The following is a 13,917-nucleotide window of genomic DNA, read 5'->3' as shown; positions in this document are numbered from 1 at the left end:
ATCAATTAAATTTCTCGTAATTATTTAGTTTGTTGATATCAATGGCACCTTTGACTAATGAAATTCGACCAATTACTAGTTCTCATCCTCCTCATCTGGGTCCTGCAATTCCTGAAGTAATATAACAACAATTAATGTAAATTTTATATTTAAATTTAATAAATCTAAAAAGATGTAAATCTTATTTATTTTAGGTAAATTCAGTATGGTTTAAATTATATATGTATTCTGTAACTCAGTGTGGGCCTCCATCATTATTATTAGTTAAAGGAACAAAACTTCGGGTATTACCAAGAATGTTTAGGGTAAGAATTTGTATAAACTTTTGATTCTGAATTACTTTACAGTATAAAATTGTAATAGTGCTCATCTACCAAATAATGATAAGTATTTTAATCAAATATTCATTAGTATCAGAAACAAATATTTTTGCATCAATCATCAAAAATTAATAGATAAAAAATAACAACAAAAAACTTAATTAATTACATCAATCTAATAATTTCTAGGACCATGAAAAATTATTAGTCACAACTTGGGGTCATGATCCAGGTACAATGCCAGTTTCAAATGCTCTCCCAACATTAAATGATGCCCTATGTCATTCCGCTCTCCTAATCCAGGTATTGTCATTAACATATTAATTAATATTATGTAATAATTAATTCCAAATGATGGGCTATATACAAATTGCTTTAATTCTGACTATTAAGTAGACTTAAGTCAGAATTAAAGCAATTTGTCTGGAGATACAGTAGGTTGCCATCTCTTGATAAATTTAATCTAAATTAATCATTTCTAAATTATCTCACCTTCCATCCTGCATGTGTATACTGTGTTGTCCACTTGCTTGTTTATGAAATAAATATTGGTGAATTTTGCCAAGTGTCTTAAATTCACCAAGTTGTGACATCAAACAAAACAAGAAATAGAAGACACGGTTTCAACAAAACTAATAAACAAGATTATATAGTAAAAAAGGAAACTGCAAAGACATCACAAAAACCTAAAGGGAGTGACATGCCAGAACAGAAGCTAACAAACAAGCAAGTGGACAATTTCTAAATTATCAGGAGATGGTTGCTGAATCATTTAACTCTAGACAAATTGCTCCGATTCTTGTTAAATAGCTTTAAAATATAGCCTGATAAAATCTGGCAGATCATTTAGCAATATTAAAATACTGAATTGGTATAATTAATATATATAAAAGTCAAATGTATATTATTGTAACATTGTCACAATTCCAGGCTGCAATTTTTAATCATCATTTAATTTAAAATATCATGTGGCTTTGCTCCAGACCAGAAGTTTGTATTTAGTTAATTGGGGCTTCATCTCTTAATCTTTCCATATCTGTTCTCAAGATTAATGAAGGACAGATGGACAACAGTGGGAATGTACAGGTTTGCAATTTGAAAACTGCAGCCCAATAATTAATACCTCATCTTCTAGTAATGTAAATCCAAATTAGAAGAGATTCAATCAAACAATTGAAGATAAGGTATGCTACAAAGTGTGGTATAAAATAAAATATTTGCAAAAAAATTAATGTTCCCTTGGGCAACTATACGTCAGCGGAGGCATTATTGCCAGTTTTTGTAGCAGTGCTAGAAGACTTCAACTAGAATTGTCTGCAGCAACATGGTTACACTCCTTTTGGATGTTATCGGCAGTACCAAGATGATGTCCTTTCAAATGGGTTTTGATCTTGCGGAACAAAAACAAGTCACGTGGATCGGTATCAGACAAATAGGTGGCCTGAGAAACCATAGAAATTTCTTTTTCTGCCAAAAACTGGTTGATGGAGACAGGAGTTGTTGTCATGGTGGAGCATCCAGGTGTCTGCAATGTCCCATCTGACTCAAAGCACCCTTTTCCACAGTTCTCAATGTTGAATGCCTCCGAGTGAGGTTTGCCTTCTACTACTACTAGGCCCTCCAAAAAATGCTTTGTGACACCAAAAAATTGTGCTTACGATAAGGAATGTTCCCCATAGGCTCGTTGCAACTTTTTGTAGGTCAAACTCGCGTGTTCACCAAGCGTAACACATCATGGTTTCAAATTTTGCTATTCCATTTTCTATAATGCAATACAAAAGCAATACTTCACTTATCATGCTCTCTAAGATCATATAGTTACTGAGTGTCTAGGAGGGACTGATGTACAAGCTACGTGAAAGGGAAGTCTGCAGTGTTGCCAGATCATACTTGATGCCAACCTCATTACTTTTCTGCCACACCTTGTATATGAAATTATTGTTTTACACTGAGAATAAAAGTTGACAATTTTTGTTAAAATTGAATAATTTATAGAATAAAATTAAAATTGATAAAATTTTATTTAACAAATGTAATAAATTAAACTGGAATTAGACTAAATTATAACAAAAATACCACCTTTCTATTAATTAATTTGCTGGAATGTTAGAAAGGTAGTATTTTTGTTATAATTTAATTTTAACATTAAATAATGAGAATGCTCAAATCTGGAAAAAAGGTCTTTGTAAATAACATTAATAGTTACATACAAAAATTATTTATTTTTTACAGATTCTTAAGCTTTTTATAATGTCTATCAAAAATTGAATATTTTTACAATATGTTGATATTTATAAGCAACATATTAAACTTACGATATCACTATGATAATTTTCATGCCAAATAGTGTATTCTTCGTATCGTTTATACAGTGAGTTCAGCATTATATACACATTTGCTTGTCGCAAGTGTGTATATAATGCTGAACTCACTGTATTCTTCATATCGTTTAAACTTACAATATATGTAGTATTAAATTAAGAATATCTGCTAATATGTTGGATTAGAAATTTTTTCTATTTTTCCAGCAAACAACAAGATATAGCTTTTTAGTTGTTCAAATTGTAGGATGAACACACAGTTTATAATATATACAGTGTGTGTGTGTGTATATATACATATCAGGCAATTCAAAAATTATCGCACTTACATAAAAAAAAATTATTTTTTATTGCTTGCACACTACATGGCCATTTACGAGGTCTGTTTGAATTGCATGGCTCCAGTTTGTTCCAGGGGAATCCGCTTGGTGTCGCTAGGTTTGTACAGATTGTCTGGTGATAAAGCCATTTTCCGATATCTTTATTTGTTGATTAGCTATGCGGATTTTAGTGAGGTGGGATTTTTTCATTTGTCGGATTTCAGAATGAATGACCTGAAGGAGCAACAACTTGCTGTGAAATTTTGTGTTAAACTTAGCAAATGTTTCAGTTGCAGATTTTTCCATGCTCAACACGGTTTATGCTGATGTTTCTATGAAGCGTACAGCATGTTTCAAGTGGCATGAACGTTTTAAAGGTGGTCGATAGTCAATTGAGGAAGATGAGCGTCCCGGATGTCCTTCCACGTGAACTGACGACCTACACGTCGACAAAATCAACACCCTGGTGCGGGCAAGTCGACATCCCACACTTTTCAGCAAGCTCCCCGATGGTCTGACATCAGTTGGATCTTGTTACGAAATTTTGATTGTAAAATTAAAGATGCACCACGTTGCTGCGAAATTTGTGCCACGCCTGATGACGGATGACCGAAAAGCCAATTGCGTCCAGGTTTGTCAGGAACTGCTTGATCATTCAGAAAAAGATAAAAACTTCTTGTCAAGGATCATAACTGTAAACCCATGATTCATCACCTGTTATGACATTGAAATGAAGGTCCAGTCGTCCCAGTGGGTGGGTGAAACATCCCCCAGACCCAAAAAAGCTCGCTAAGTTCGATCCAATGTCAAGATGATGCTGACAGTTTTCTTTGATGCTAAGAGTGTTGTTCACCATGAGTACCTCTCCGAAGGCTCCACAATGAACCAGACTTACTACATTGAAGTTCTGAAACATCTGAGGGATGCCATCCATCATCAGAAATGTGGAGGAGTGGTGACTGGTTTCTCCATCACGACAATGCTCCAGCCCATTCAGCCCTCAGAACTCGTGAGTTTTTGGCCAAACACTCGATCACTGTTCTTCCTCCTTGTGACTTTTTCTTGTTCCCCAAACTCAAATCTTCTTCCTTTCAAGGGTCTTCTGAGATGATTCCTGAGATTAAAGCAAATGCAACGAAGGCGCCGAAGGACATTACAACAGAAGTGTACCAGGACTGTTTCAACAAGTGGAAACACTTTTGGGATAAGTGTGTGTGTTGTGAAGGAGAGTACTTTGAAGGGGACCCAGTACCCAGGGGACTTCATGTAACTTCTACATAAAGTACGTTTTGTTTTATGACATCAGTCTGCATATTTTGCATAACAGACCTCGTGTTAGGTCTACACATAAAAGAAATCTCAAACATCCTGGCATCCTACAAGGTTTTGTTTAAAGTAGATGCCAACCTAGAAAAATAGAGTATAAATTCTTATTGAAGTAAAATTATAATTAATTGGTTACATCACAGAATTCTTTTTTTGTTTAAGCTTTTATAGTTTCTGTATATTTTTTTTAATATTTAAAAATTATCTTAAAAAACTTTTAGCATATGATTCTTAATTGGTATAGAAAATTATTGAATAATAATAATTATATAAATGGCTGACTAATGAGAGCTAACCATTAAAGTGAAACTGTTATTCTTGAAGTCTATTGTTTTATTCACATACCAAATTCATTTATTACCACAAAATATTCATCTTAAAGATGCATTTTTAATTAATTGACATATTTTGGAAAATACTTTCTGTTGCATTTAAAGTATTAATACTTTAAAATCTTGAAACTTATTAACAATGTTCTACAGTTTATACAAATGACTATTACTTCATAAATTATTGACTTTTTTCCTCCAGTTGCCAGTGCTTAATTTTTTTATTTTCTCACGTCGTGCTTTCTGCTCTTGTTCTATAGCAGTCATATTAGATTTGTCATTGTAACTGAGTTTGATGTCCCAAATGAACTTTTTAATAGGATAACAATACAACCAATAGTAATAATAAGATATGCAAAAAGTTAGAAAAAAACCAAGAAAGTAAATAAGGTGGCCTGTTTGGATGTACATTTGGAAACTTTTGGTTGGCTGGGATAATTGCTAATTTTGCACTCTCCACTTAATATAAAATGAAGTAATGTTTCTAAATTCACTTCCATTTTCAGGGTCAAGGAACTGGTGGAGAATTTATTTATATTCCATTTCCATTTGATAAAAGTTATAATACTAGTTCAGGTATGTATATTTACTAAGTTATTTATTATTTTGGTAACCACTAAAATGGTAGTTTTTAATTTATATATAAACCTCTTTCTGGTCTGTTGGCACAATGGATCTGGAAAAGTTTTCTTAATGTATTACCATAAATTAGAGCTGCTGCATTTTATCTTGTTTGTTTCTTCCCCATTTATAAATTATATTTAAAATGAGAACATAATTAAATTATGATGATATTCTGATTAATTAAAGCTTGTGATCAAGATATATCTAGAGTTCATTTTTCACGGGAGTAAATGATTGAAAAAATTTTTAAGAGATGTGGTTTGATTTTTTTCATTTTCTACACAAGTTATATATATACTGATAGACATTGATCCATATTTCAAAGTTTTTCAATTAAAAGATTTGCATTATATTACTTTTTTAAATATTTAATGGTTTAAAATTTGATATTGATCCTAAGATATATTTAATGCTGATTCCAATATTTTATTTGTATCATGCTCTGATTATACTCAGTTTAAAATTAAAATATTTTCTAACTTTAAAAAAAGTGTACACTTCATACATACCAGGTTGTTCAATAAGTTTTGTCGTTCGATAAAAAAAACACAATTTTATGGTTTGAAATACATTTTATTATTCAATATAATTTCCCTGAACTTCAATACACTTGTTCCAGTGATCTTCTAATTTATGGATTCCATCCCTGAAGTGAGAATCCGGAAGACTGTCGAAATACGCTTCCACGGCTGCTATTACCTCTTCGTTCGATGAAAATCGTTTCCCACGCATGAATTTTTTAAGATGTGAGAACAGCCAGAAGTCAGAGGGAGCTAAATCTGGCGAATAGGGAGGATGTTGCAACAATTCGTATTTTAATTCGCTGATTTTCGCGATGGTTTTTTGAGCTGTATGAGAGGGTGCGTTATCTTGATGAAAAATGATTTTTTTCTTCTGTAAACCAGGTCTTTTCTCACGAATTTTTATATCCAGCTGGTCCAAAAGATTACAATAATAGTCTGAGTTGATTGTTTTACCAGTTTGGAGATAATCCACGAACAAAATTCCTTTTGCATCCCAAAAAACTGATGCTAACACCTTCTTGGCCGATTTCTGGACCCTAACTCGCTTCGGAGCCGAAGTACTGGGTTCACACCACTCCTTAGCCTCTTGTTTTGATTCAGGATCATGATGGTAGACCCAAGTCTCATCCATAGTAATGAAACGACGCACAAAATCCTTTTTATTTTTTCTAAAACGCTCCAAATGTTGCTGAGAAAGTTGCATTCGAATGTGTTTTTGCTCCATAGTTAGCGAATGCGGCACCCATTGTGCACACAGCTTTCTGTAACCCAAAACATCAGCCAAAATATTGCTCACACTGCCTAATGAGATCCCTAGGGCTTCTACTAAATCTCTCTCAGTTAATCGACGATCTTCCAAAACCATATGCTGTATTTTTGCTACGATTTCTGGTGTTGATGCACTTTTTGGACGTCCTTCACGTGGATCGTCTTCAAGACTTGTACGGCCACGTTTAAATTCAGCAACCCATCTTTCTACTGTTCTAATTGAAGGTGAAGAGTCCTTATACACTTTTACCAATCGTTCATGAATTTGTTTTGGTGCTACACCTTCCAAAAATAAGAATTTTATCACTGCACGATATTCAATTTTTTCCATTGTAAAAAAATACACTGACACGTCAACTTTGAACAGCTGCAAATATAGAAATGAGTTGACAGATCTACATGAAACTTCACACGTGTTTATAAAAAAGTAGTACTATTTTTAGAGTAATAAAACGACAAACCTAATAGCGCCATCTCCTATTGAACGACAAAACTTATTGAACAACCTGGTAATTTTATTATTAATCAGATATATATATAATTCATGTTATAATATTACATTATCTTAAGTAAAGAAAAAGTTTAAACAAAATAGATATAAACTATTTTTAAATGAGTCTTTTATTCATTCTTTTCTTTGTTTCTTTTCCCTGACAGCTTCGTCTAACCCAGTGTTCTCCCCAGGCCCTTTTGGCTGGGTGCTCCACCCAGCTAGTTAATCTGGCAATATGACGTCAAAATAATGATTCTTATAAATTGTAAAATTCTGTTTCCATTTGTAAAAAAATGCAGAAACAAAAATTGGAATTATGTCTCTATAGCATAAAATGTTTTTTTTTTTTCTGTTGACAAGTCAACAGAAACAGATGTTGATAGGGATCTACAAGAAAACATGAATGTACTACTTTTAGAAAATTATCAATGGATACTGATATTGGAAAGTTAAATTATGCATAAAAATGTATAAGATGAATGTATTCACTGGTTATATATTAGTCCTCAACTTTTTGAGTCTAAACAAAAAAAACTGACAGGACAGCTAAAACTAAACAGTTGATTTCATTCATTAATGACAATATACCAGTTATGCTGTCTATTTCACTATCACTTGAATTTGCTTTGAAGAACTGAAATTTGGCAGAGCTGCTTGACCACATTCTAGCTTTAAAATAAAATTTATTGGGTCTACTGGAAAGTTATTGTAACCGGAACAGACAGAAATTTCAACAAGTACGTGCATATTCGGCTCTCATTTTATCACTGAATGTATACATACTGACCTAGCAAATGAACTAAATTCATGATTCATGTTAGTATTCAGTGAGACTCGATCGTGTACCCATGACTACTGTATTTTGTACGAATTCCAACAAGGAAGAAATGCTACAGAAGTGCGTAGAAATTTATTGAAAGTGTTTGGTGAAGGTAGAGTTTCTGATAGAACATGCAGAAGATGGTTCAAAAAATTTCAAATAGGTGATTTTGACCTTTCTAAGCCAAGTTTTGGGTGACCATCTTTGATCGACGACGATACTGTCAAGATCATGTTAGAGCAAAATCCTTTTTTGACAACGTCGGAGATTGTGGAAAGGCTTGATTCGGCTCAACAAACGATTTCGGACCATATTTGGAAACTAGGGTTGGTGTGGAAATATTCAAGATGGGTGCCACATGAGTTAAGTGAGAAGAATTTGAATGATTGAGTCGTCATATGCACGGAACAAAATCGAACCTTTCTTGGACCGGATGATAACTGGGGATGAAAAGTGGATTACCTATGAAAACATTGTAAAAGGGCATATTGTGAATCTGGAAAACCTACTCCTCCACCTCTAAACCAAAGTTGAGCCCGAGTGAGAAAATGTCGTGTATTGGTGGGACATTCGAGGACCAATACATTTTGAGCTGTTGAAAGAAACCAAACAAAAAGCTAAATTCGAAGAGGTACTGTCAGCAATTGGATAATTTAAAAACAACACTCCAAGAAAAGAGGCCGGCCATGTTCAATAGGAAGGACATCATACTGCTTCATGATAATGCCAGGCCACATACTGCTTTGGGAACTTGTCAGAAACTCGCAGAGCTAGGCTGGAAAATTCTGTCACATCCACCATACTCCCCGGACCTAGCACCCTTCAATTATCACTTGTTTCTGACCTTACAAAATTTTCTGCAGGGCAAAAAATTCAAAAACGAAGAAGATATCAGACAAGCACTGGTTCAATTTTTCGCCTCTAGAGATAGGGCATTTTTAAAAATTGGGATATACAAATTTCCATAAACAATGATGGAAATAATAAATTTTTCATACCTTGAATAATCTAGTATTTGTCTGTTTTAGAATAAAACAAAATTATGTCTACCGGAAAGTTCTAATTACTAATTCCCTTTATTTCTTGTGAAGTTTCTAATACCAAAAATTATACCAAGGGAGTATTTTTGAAAATGGTTTGGTACTACATTTTAAAAAATTTTTATTAACAAAAATTCAAATTAAAATATTAAATGTTGGTTTGAAGTTCAACATACCTGAGCATTATTGCTGTGTTATATTACCATACATATCAATCCTAGCTTATGCACAACATTTTGAATTGTACTCAAATATCAATGTTATTTTTATGTTTGACTTACAATAGCAATTAGTTATACTGCCCTCTGTCTTGGAATTTTAACATCTTGCAGCTGCTTTATCTGCGTGGTCCAACTTTGACATATGTTGAAGTGCGTTTGAAAGAGGATAAGTGTGTATAGATTGCCTACGAGTATGGGAAAAGCATACTATGTGTATGAGGATAGTAGTATAAAATAGAAAATGTAGACCTTACAATGTATGTTACCATTACATCAAGATGGGGGAGAATTGAACAATAGGAAAGAAGGAAAGACAGTTTAAGAGGTTGATTCAAAATGGAGGTGGAATGCCAAAATCTTAAAAAGAAAATGGAATATGTATGTAACACCAAAATGAGAAGATATTATGCATTTTATGGACCCAAAATGTAGGAAATACAAAAAAAAAACCAGATGAAGCCCTGCTAAATGCAATTGAAAAAATTAATATGTGTAATCTTGTCAATGCATCCATTTCATTTGTTTTTACTTTGTATCCACACACAGCCATACTATATTAAACACTTAAACATTATTTTTGTTTCATCAATAACTGATTTGTCACTTCATTATTATTTATGCACAAATTGCCAAGGATAGCCACGGAACAAAACCATAAAAATGAGAGGAAGGCCTAAAAAGAAAGTATACCAAAAAGTAATGGAGGGTAAAGACCTTAAGGAAAAAAGATAAAGTAGAAAAAATATCTGAAGATCAAAGTATCAGATTCTAGAAACTGATTATATAATGTACGCGTTTATCGTGCAAAATTATACCGTCTTTCTCGTCCGCTCGGCTATTTCTTCATTCCATCCCGCTAGTAAAAATTTCTGGGGAGAACACTATCACATCCATCTGCCTTTTCTTCCTTTTTGCTCATTTCCCACCAATTTCAATTTTTTCCTTCTCATCAAGTTTGCTTCCTTTTGTTTAATAATATGATTGAACCACCTGCATCTTCCTAACCAATTCTGTCAATTATACTGTTCCTCTTACATGTTCAATCCTAATCTAGTCCATCCCCATTACTCCACACACACACATCATTTTTGCAATTCTTATCTTGTTAATCTTCTTTTCAGGAATAAGGTTTTCGTGAGGTACTTGATTGCCAGTTTTGTATACATTACTTTTTCAGTTTTACTGGCATCCTCTTGTTGTATAAAATCTCCAGAAATTTTTCCAGTTCTTCCATCTGGCTTGGATTCAACCAGTAACTTTCCTTTCAACTTCCTCTTCCTCCACGATCGAGCCAAGGTATCCAGAAATGATTCTCTCGATAATTTTGCCATTTTAAACCTAAACATACATATAGCACTCTTCCTTCATTGCAACACATAGGTTCCATTTTGGTTTTATTAACTTTTAGACTTCTCTAAGCTAAATAATTGATTAATGCATTAGAAATCTTTCGTTCGAACCTTTCTCTCCCGGATTCTGCACACGACTATTTTCCACCGTTCTTGTAAGCTACGTGACTATAAATAAGTCAGATTTTAAAATTTGATTCATTCTTACAAAGACAGCTTTTTAATTAAATTAAAATTTTTATTTATATAGGTGAATTTTCTTTGTATAATTTTGAATATCACAGAGCCGTTAGAACATTAGCCAAGCATTTGGATCTAATTCATTGCTGTGGTTACATAACTATGCTTCGACTGGTTCAAAATAAAGAAGCGAATAACGTTCGGAACGCGACGTCCGAGGATCTCTTGCCAAACTCCGAAGACGAAGGAGCACGGCAGGTTACGAATCTTCCCGTAAACGGAATTGCCGACGACGACTCCAAACAACTCCTCGCCGCCGAAGTGGATAGTTTTCAAGAAAATGCTTCGGTAGAGACTCCTAAACAAGTATTTAAATCAAAAACCGGCAATTTAACACTAGATCTAGACGAGCAACCCGAAATATTAGATATTTCTGCAGAAAAAGACAATATTTCCGAAGACGACTGGACGATTTTAAATTGTTGTTTCGGAATTCCTCTCTTCGACAGCAGAGTCAACACCGAAGTTTGTAAGCGTATCATAAATCAAGGACTCTGTAAGCCGGAAAGGTAAAGTTTTAAACTTTAAATATTTTATAAGCGATTTTTAAAAACGAAAATCAAATTTGTAGTCTAAGCAAGCCTCGTACGAAAGATATTTACTCGACGAGAGTATTTTACCATTACAATAGACACCGCGACGTCGAGGCCAAAATTACTCGACAACACATCACAAATATTAATTACATCCTTATCGAGGTGTTATTAAAATTCACGAAAATTAATTGTTACAAATAATACTAAGATATAAAGAGAAAAGTTACTCCTTGTCATCTGTTTAGAATAGAAAGTTTTACTAAATCATTCATAAATTTCTGATGTGTAGCAAAAGTAAAATTTGATCCGATCAAAGATTTGCTTCAATGGATTGATATTTTTTTTACAGTTCTTAAAATACGTAAATCTAAATTAGGTTAAAGCTAGATTCTTGTGTGATAAAGTACCGAATTTTTTCTAGCAATTAGTGACAGTACGTAACAGATTATGGATGGAAGTAAATTCTGAATTTTTCATTGGCTTCTGTTTCCTTGTCCGTGACAATGCCACAGAGAAGGAAGATTCTAGTAATTGCTGCTGCACAAATCGCTAACTAGCAGTTCATATAATTATTAATAAATATCACTGACCCTTATTAATTTAATTAATTATCTAGATTGATTTATTTATTTTCAGTCTTACTAAGTCAACAGCATCTAGTCAAGAACTGTGCCTTAATTTATTGAAATTTATTAAAGATAATCAGGTAAAATCATAATTATATTCACTTTCCGAACGGAATAATTTTTTTAATTATAATTTTTCACCTTTTTTAGAAAACAATAATTCCGTGTGATAAAAACATCATCGGCATTCCAGGCTGTGATATGGAACTCCCGCTTCCGACGGAAAATTTAATGTTCGTAGACGGAAAATTATCTGCTTGGGATTGCAGATAATGCCGCTAGAGAAGTACAAATTAGAAACAATCACCGATATACCTTTAAGAGGATTTTAATTAAATTCTACGACGCAGCCGACGGCACCAAACTAACTCGCAAGAAGGCGACCGACGGCCGTTACGGTGCTTAAAAAGTCGTTTTGTTCATAAAATTTAAATCAAATTCCAAAGGCAAATTATATTTGTTGTTGTTTAACTTCTTAACTTTCTGAATATACCAGAAGCTACAAATTCCTATGTAAATAATTGCACCAAAAAATATTTTTAATTAAGCCCGAACTAAAACAAATACGACAATTACGTGCACAAACATTGAAAAAGAATTCGACGCGATTAATAAAAACCCTTTATTTCCTTCGATCGAATCTGTCACAAAATATGATTTATTAAGTAAGCAGATTGCTTTTTTCAGAACAATTAAATTTATAAAAATATCATAAATATACGCAAACGAAAACTGTGGTGCTATTTAAAGAAATATATTATATGTGGATATTAGTCGAGAGACGTGCATCCGAGAAAACAAATTAATAAGCCGCTCGTTACAGATGCAGGTTTTTAAACGAAAATTACGCTGGCGTATTAATTTTAAGCAATATAACTTTTTCGATTACTTTTCGGCATCACATTTTTGAAATTAAGTAAACGGAGAGAAATATATCAATAGTCCGAAGGCACAAAGTAACAAACAGAAATTACATCTATGGGTCTGTCAAATACTTTGATTATATAATCTAGGAAGGCAGTTTAGTTTTATAAAAATTGATACTTTGTTGTTTCTCGAGTGCAATGCCCTTAACAAAATTATAAAACTAAAGACAAATGCACCGATTAAAGAAACACTCCTGTAATGTATCGGTTTTTGAGACATCATTTATTCTATAAAACCAAATTATTTGCTTAAACAGAGAGAAAGAAATTGAGCCATTCTATTTAGATTTTAAGAGACAAATGTAAATAATTCTAATTAAAAGTATTTCAGATTTTACCGGGGAGATGTTTATAATTGTAAACGCTCGCGGCATTGCCGCTAATCAAAATTCGACCATTATTGCCGTCGTGTCTCGGTATAAAACGACCGTTTTTAATCCGCGCGTTCCGTATCCTTTACCGGTATCGGCTTCTTAATGTCGGCGATTTGTCTTTTCGGAAAGGTCGTCTCGCACTCCGGGTTTAGAATTGCCGATTTTAAACAGTTTCGCCTCGTTATTGAACTAGACATCGCGGATAAAATTATTGCATTATACTGTTTATAATACATTTTTAAAATTCAATTCTTTCTCGGTAAACAAAGCGTTTATTAAGTTCGCGTAGTGTTTAAGTTCTAATTAAAATTGATTAGAAGAGGATTGAAACAATATTTAATGAATACAGGTGTAATATATCGTGTAACACATTTATGTTTGATTTACAGTTTTATCAACTGAAATATAAATGTTCGGGTAATGTTAAATGCTACGTCTGGCACATTAACATTTATGCCATACAAAAGAGAGGTATGTACCGTACATACAGAGAAATTTGTTAATTTAATCCTGTACATAATGTAAACATACAATGTAGATTATTATTGTTCGTATTAAAAAAAAAAGGAGAGAGAACCGCATCTTCCAATACAATCAAATGTGAAATTTGTTCGATATATATATATATATATATAATTAATATAAATTTACTGTATCATATGCAAAATTACTTTTCTATTATTATAGTAAAATTATGTCCTGTATAGAGATATAACATATTCATATTTTATTTGATGATGATTGAATTTTTCAAGATAAA

At 33.0% G+C, this 13,917-nt stretch overlaps 1 protein-coding gene across 2 annotated transcripts in view; it reads left to right on the top strand.

Moving 5' to 3' along the window:
- The window catches only part of LOC136970631 (protein FAM91A1), a 103,297-nt gene extending 90,989 nt beyond the window's left edge, over positions 1-12,308 (top strand). Inside the window, exons 16-22 of one of the 2 annotated variants that reach the window (XM_067265078.1) lie at positions 29-116; positions 195-305; positions 510-623; positions 5,123-5,192; positions 10,706-11,204; positions 11,868-11,937; positions 12,008-12,308. In XM_067265078.1, the coding sequence (XP_067121179.1) occupies positions 29-116; positions 195-305; positions 510-623; positions 5,123-5,192; positions 10,706-11,204; positions 11,868-11,937; positions 12,008-12,130 (1,075 nt within the window). In that variant the 3' untranslated portion in view covers positions 12,131-12,308. Of the gene's footprint in view, positions 1-28; positions 117-194; positions 306-509; positions 624-5,122; positions 5,193-10,283; positions 10,586-10,705; positions 11,205-11,867; positions 11,938-12,007 lie in introns of those variants that run through there. The other variant, XM_067265079.1, reaches the window with a different exon arrangement.
- Positions 12,309-13,917: the final 1,609 nt, after the last annotated feature.

Source organism: Centruroides vittatus, unplaced genomic scaffold (genome assembly GCF_030686945.1).
Source record: "Centruroides vittatus isolate TY-2023 unplaced genomic scaffold, ASM3068694v2 contig_2073, whole genome shotgun sequence".
Lineage (NCBI taxonomy): Eukaryota > Metazoa > Arthropoda > Arachnida > Scorpiones > Buthidae > Centruroides > Centruroides vittatus.
Note: the sequence above shows the minus strand (reverse complement) of the source record. Positions and strands in the feature narration are given on the sequence as shown.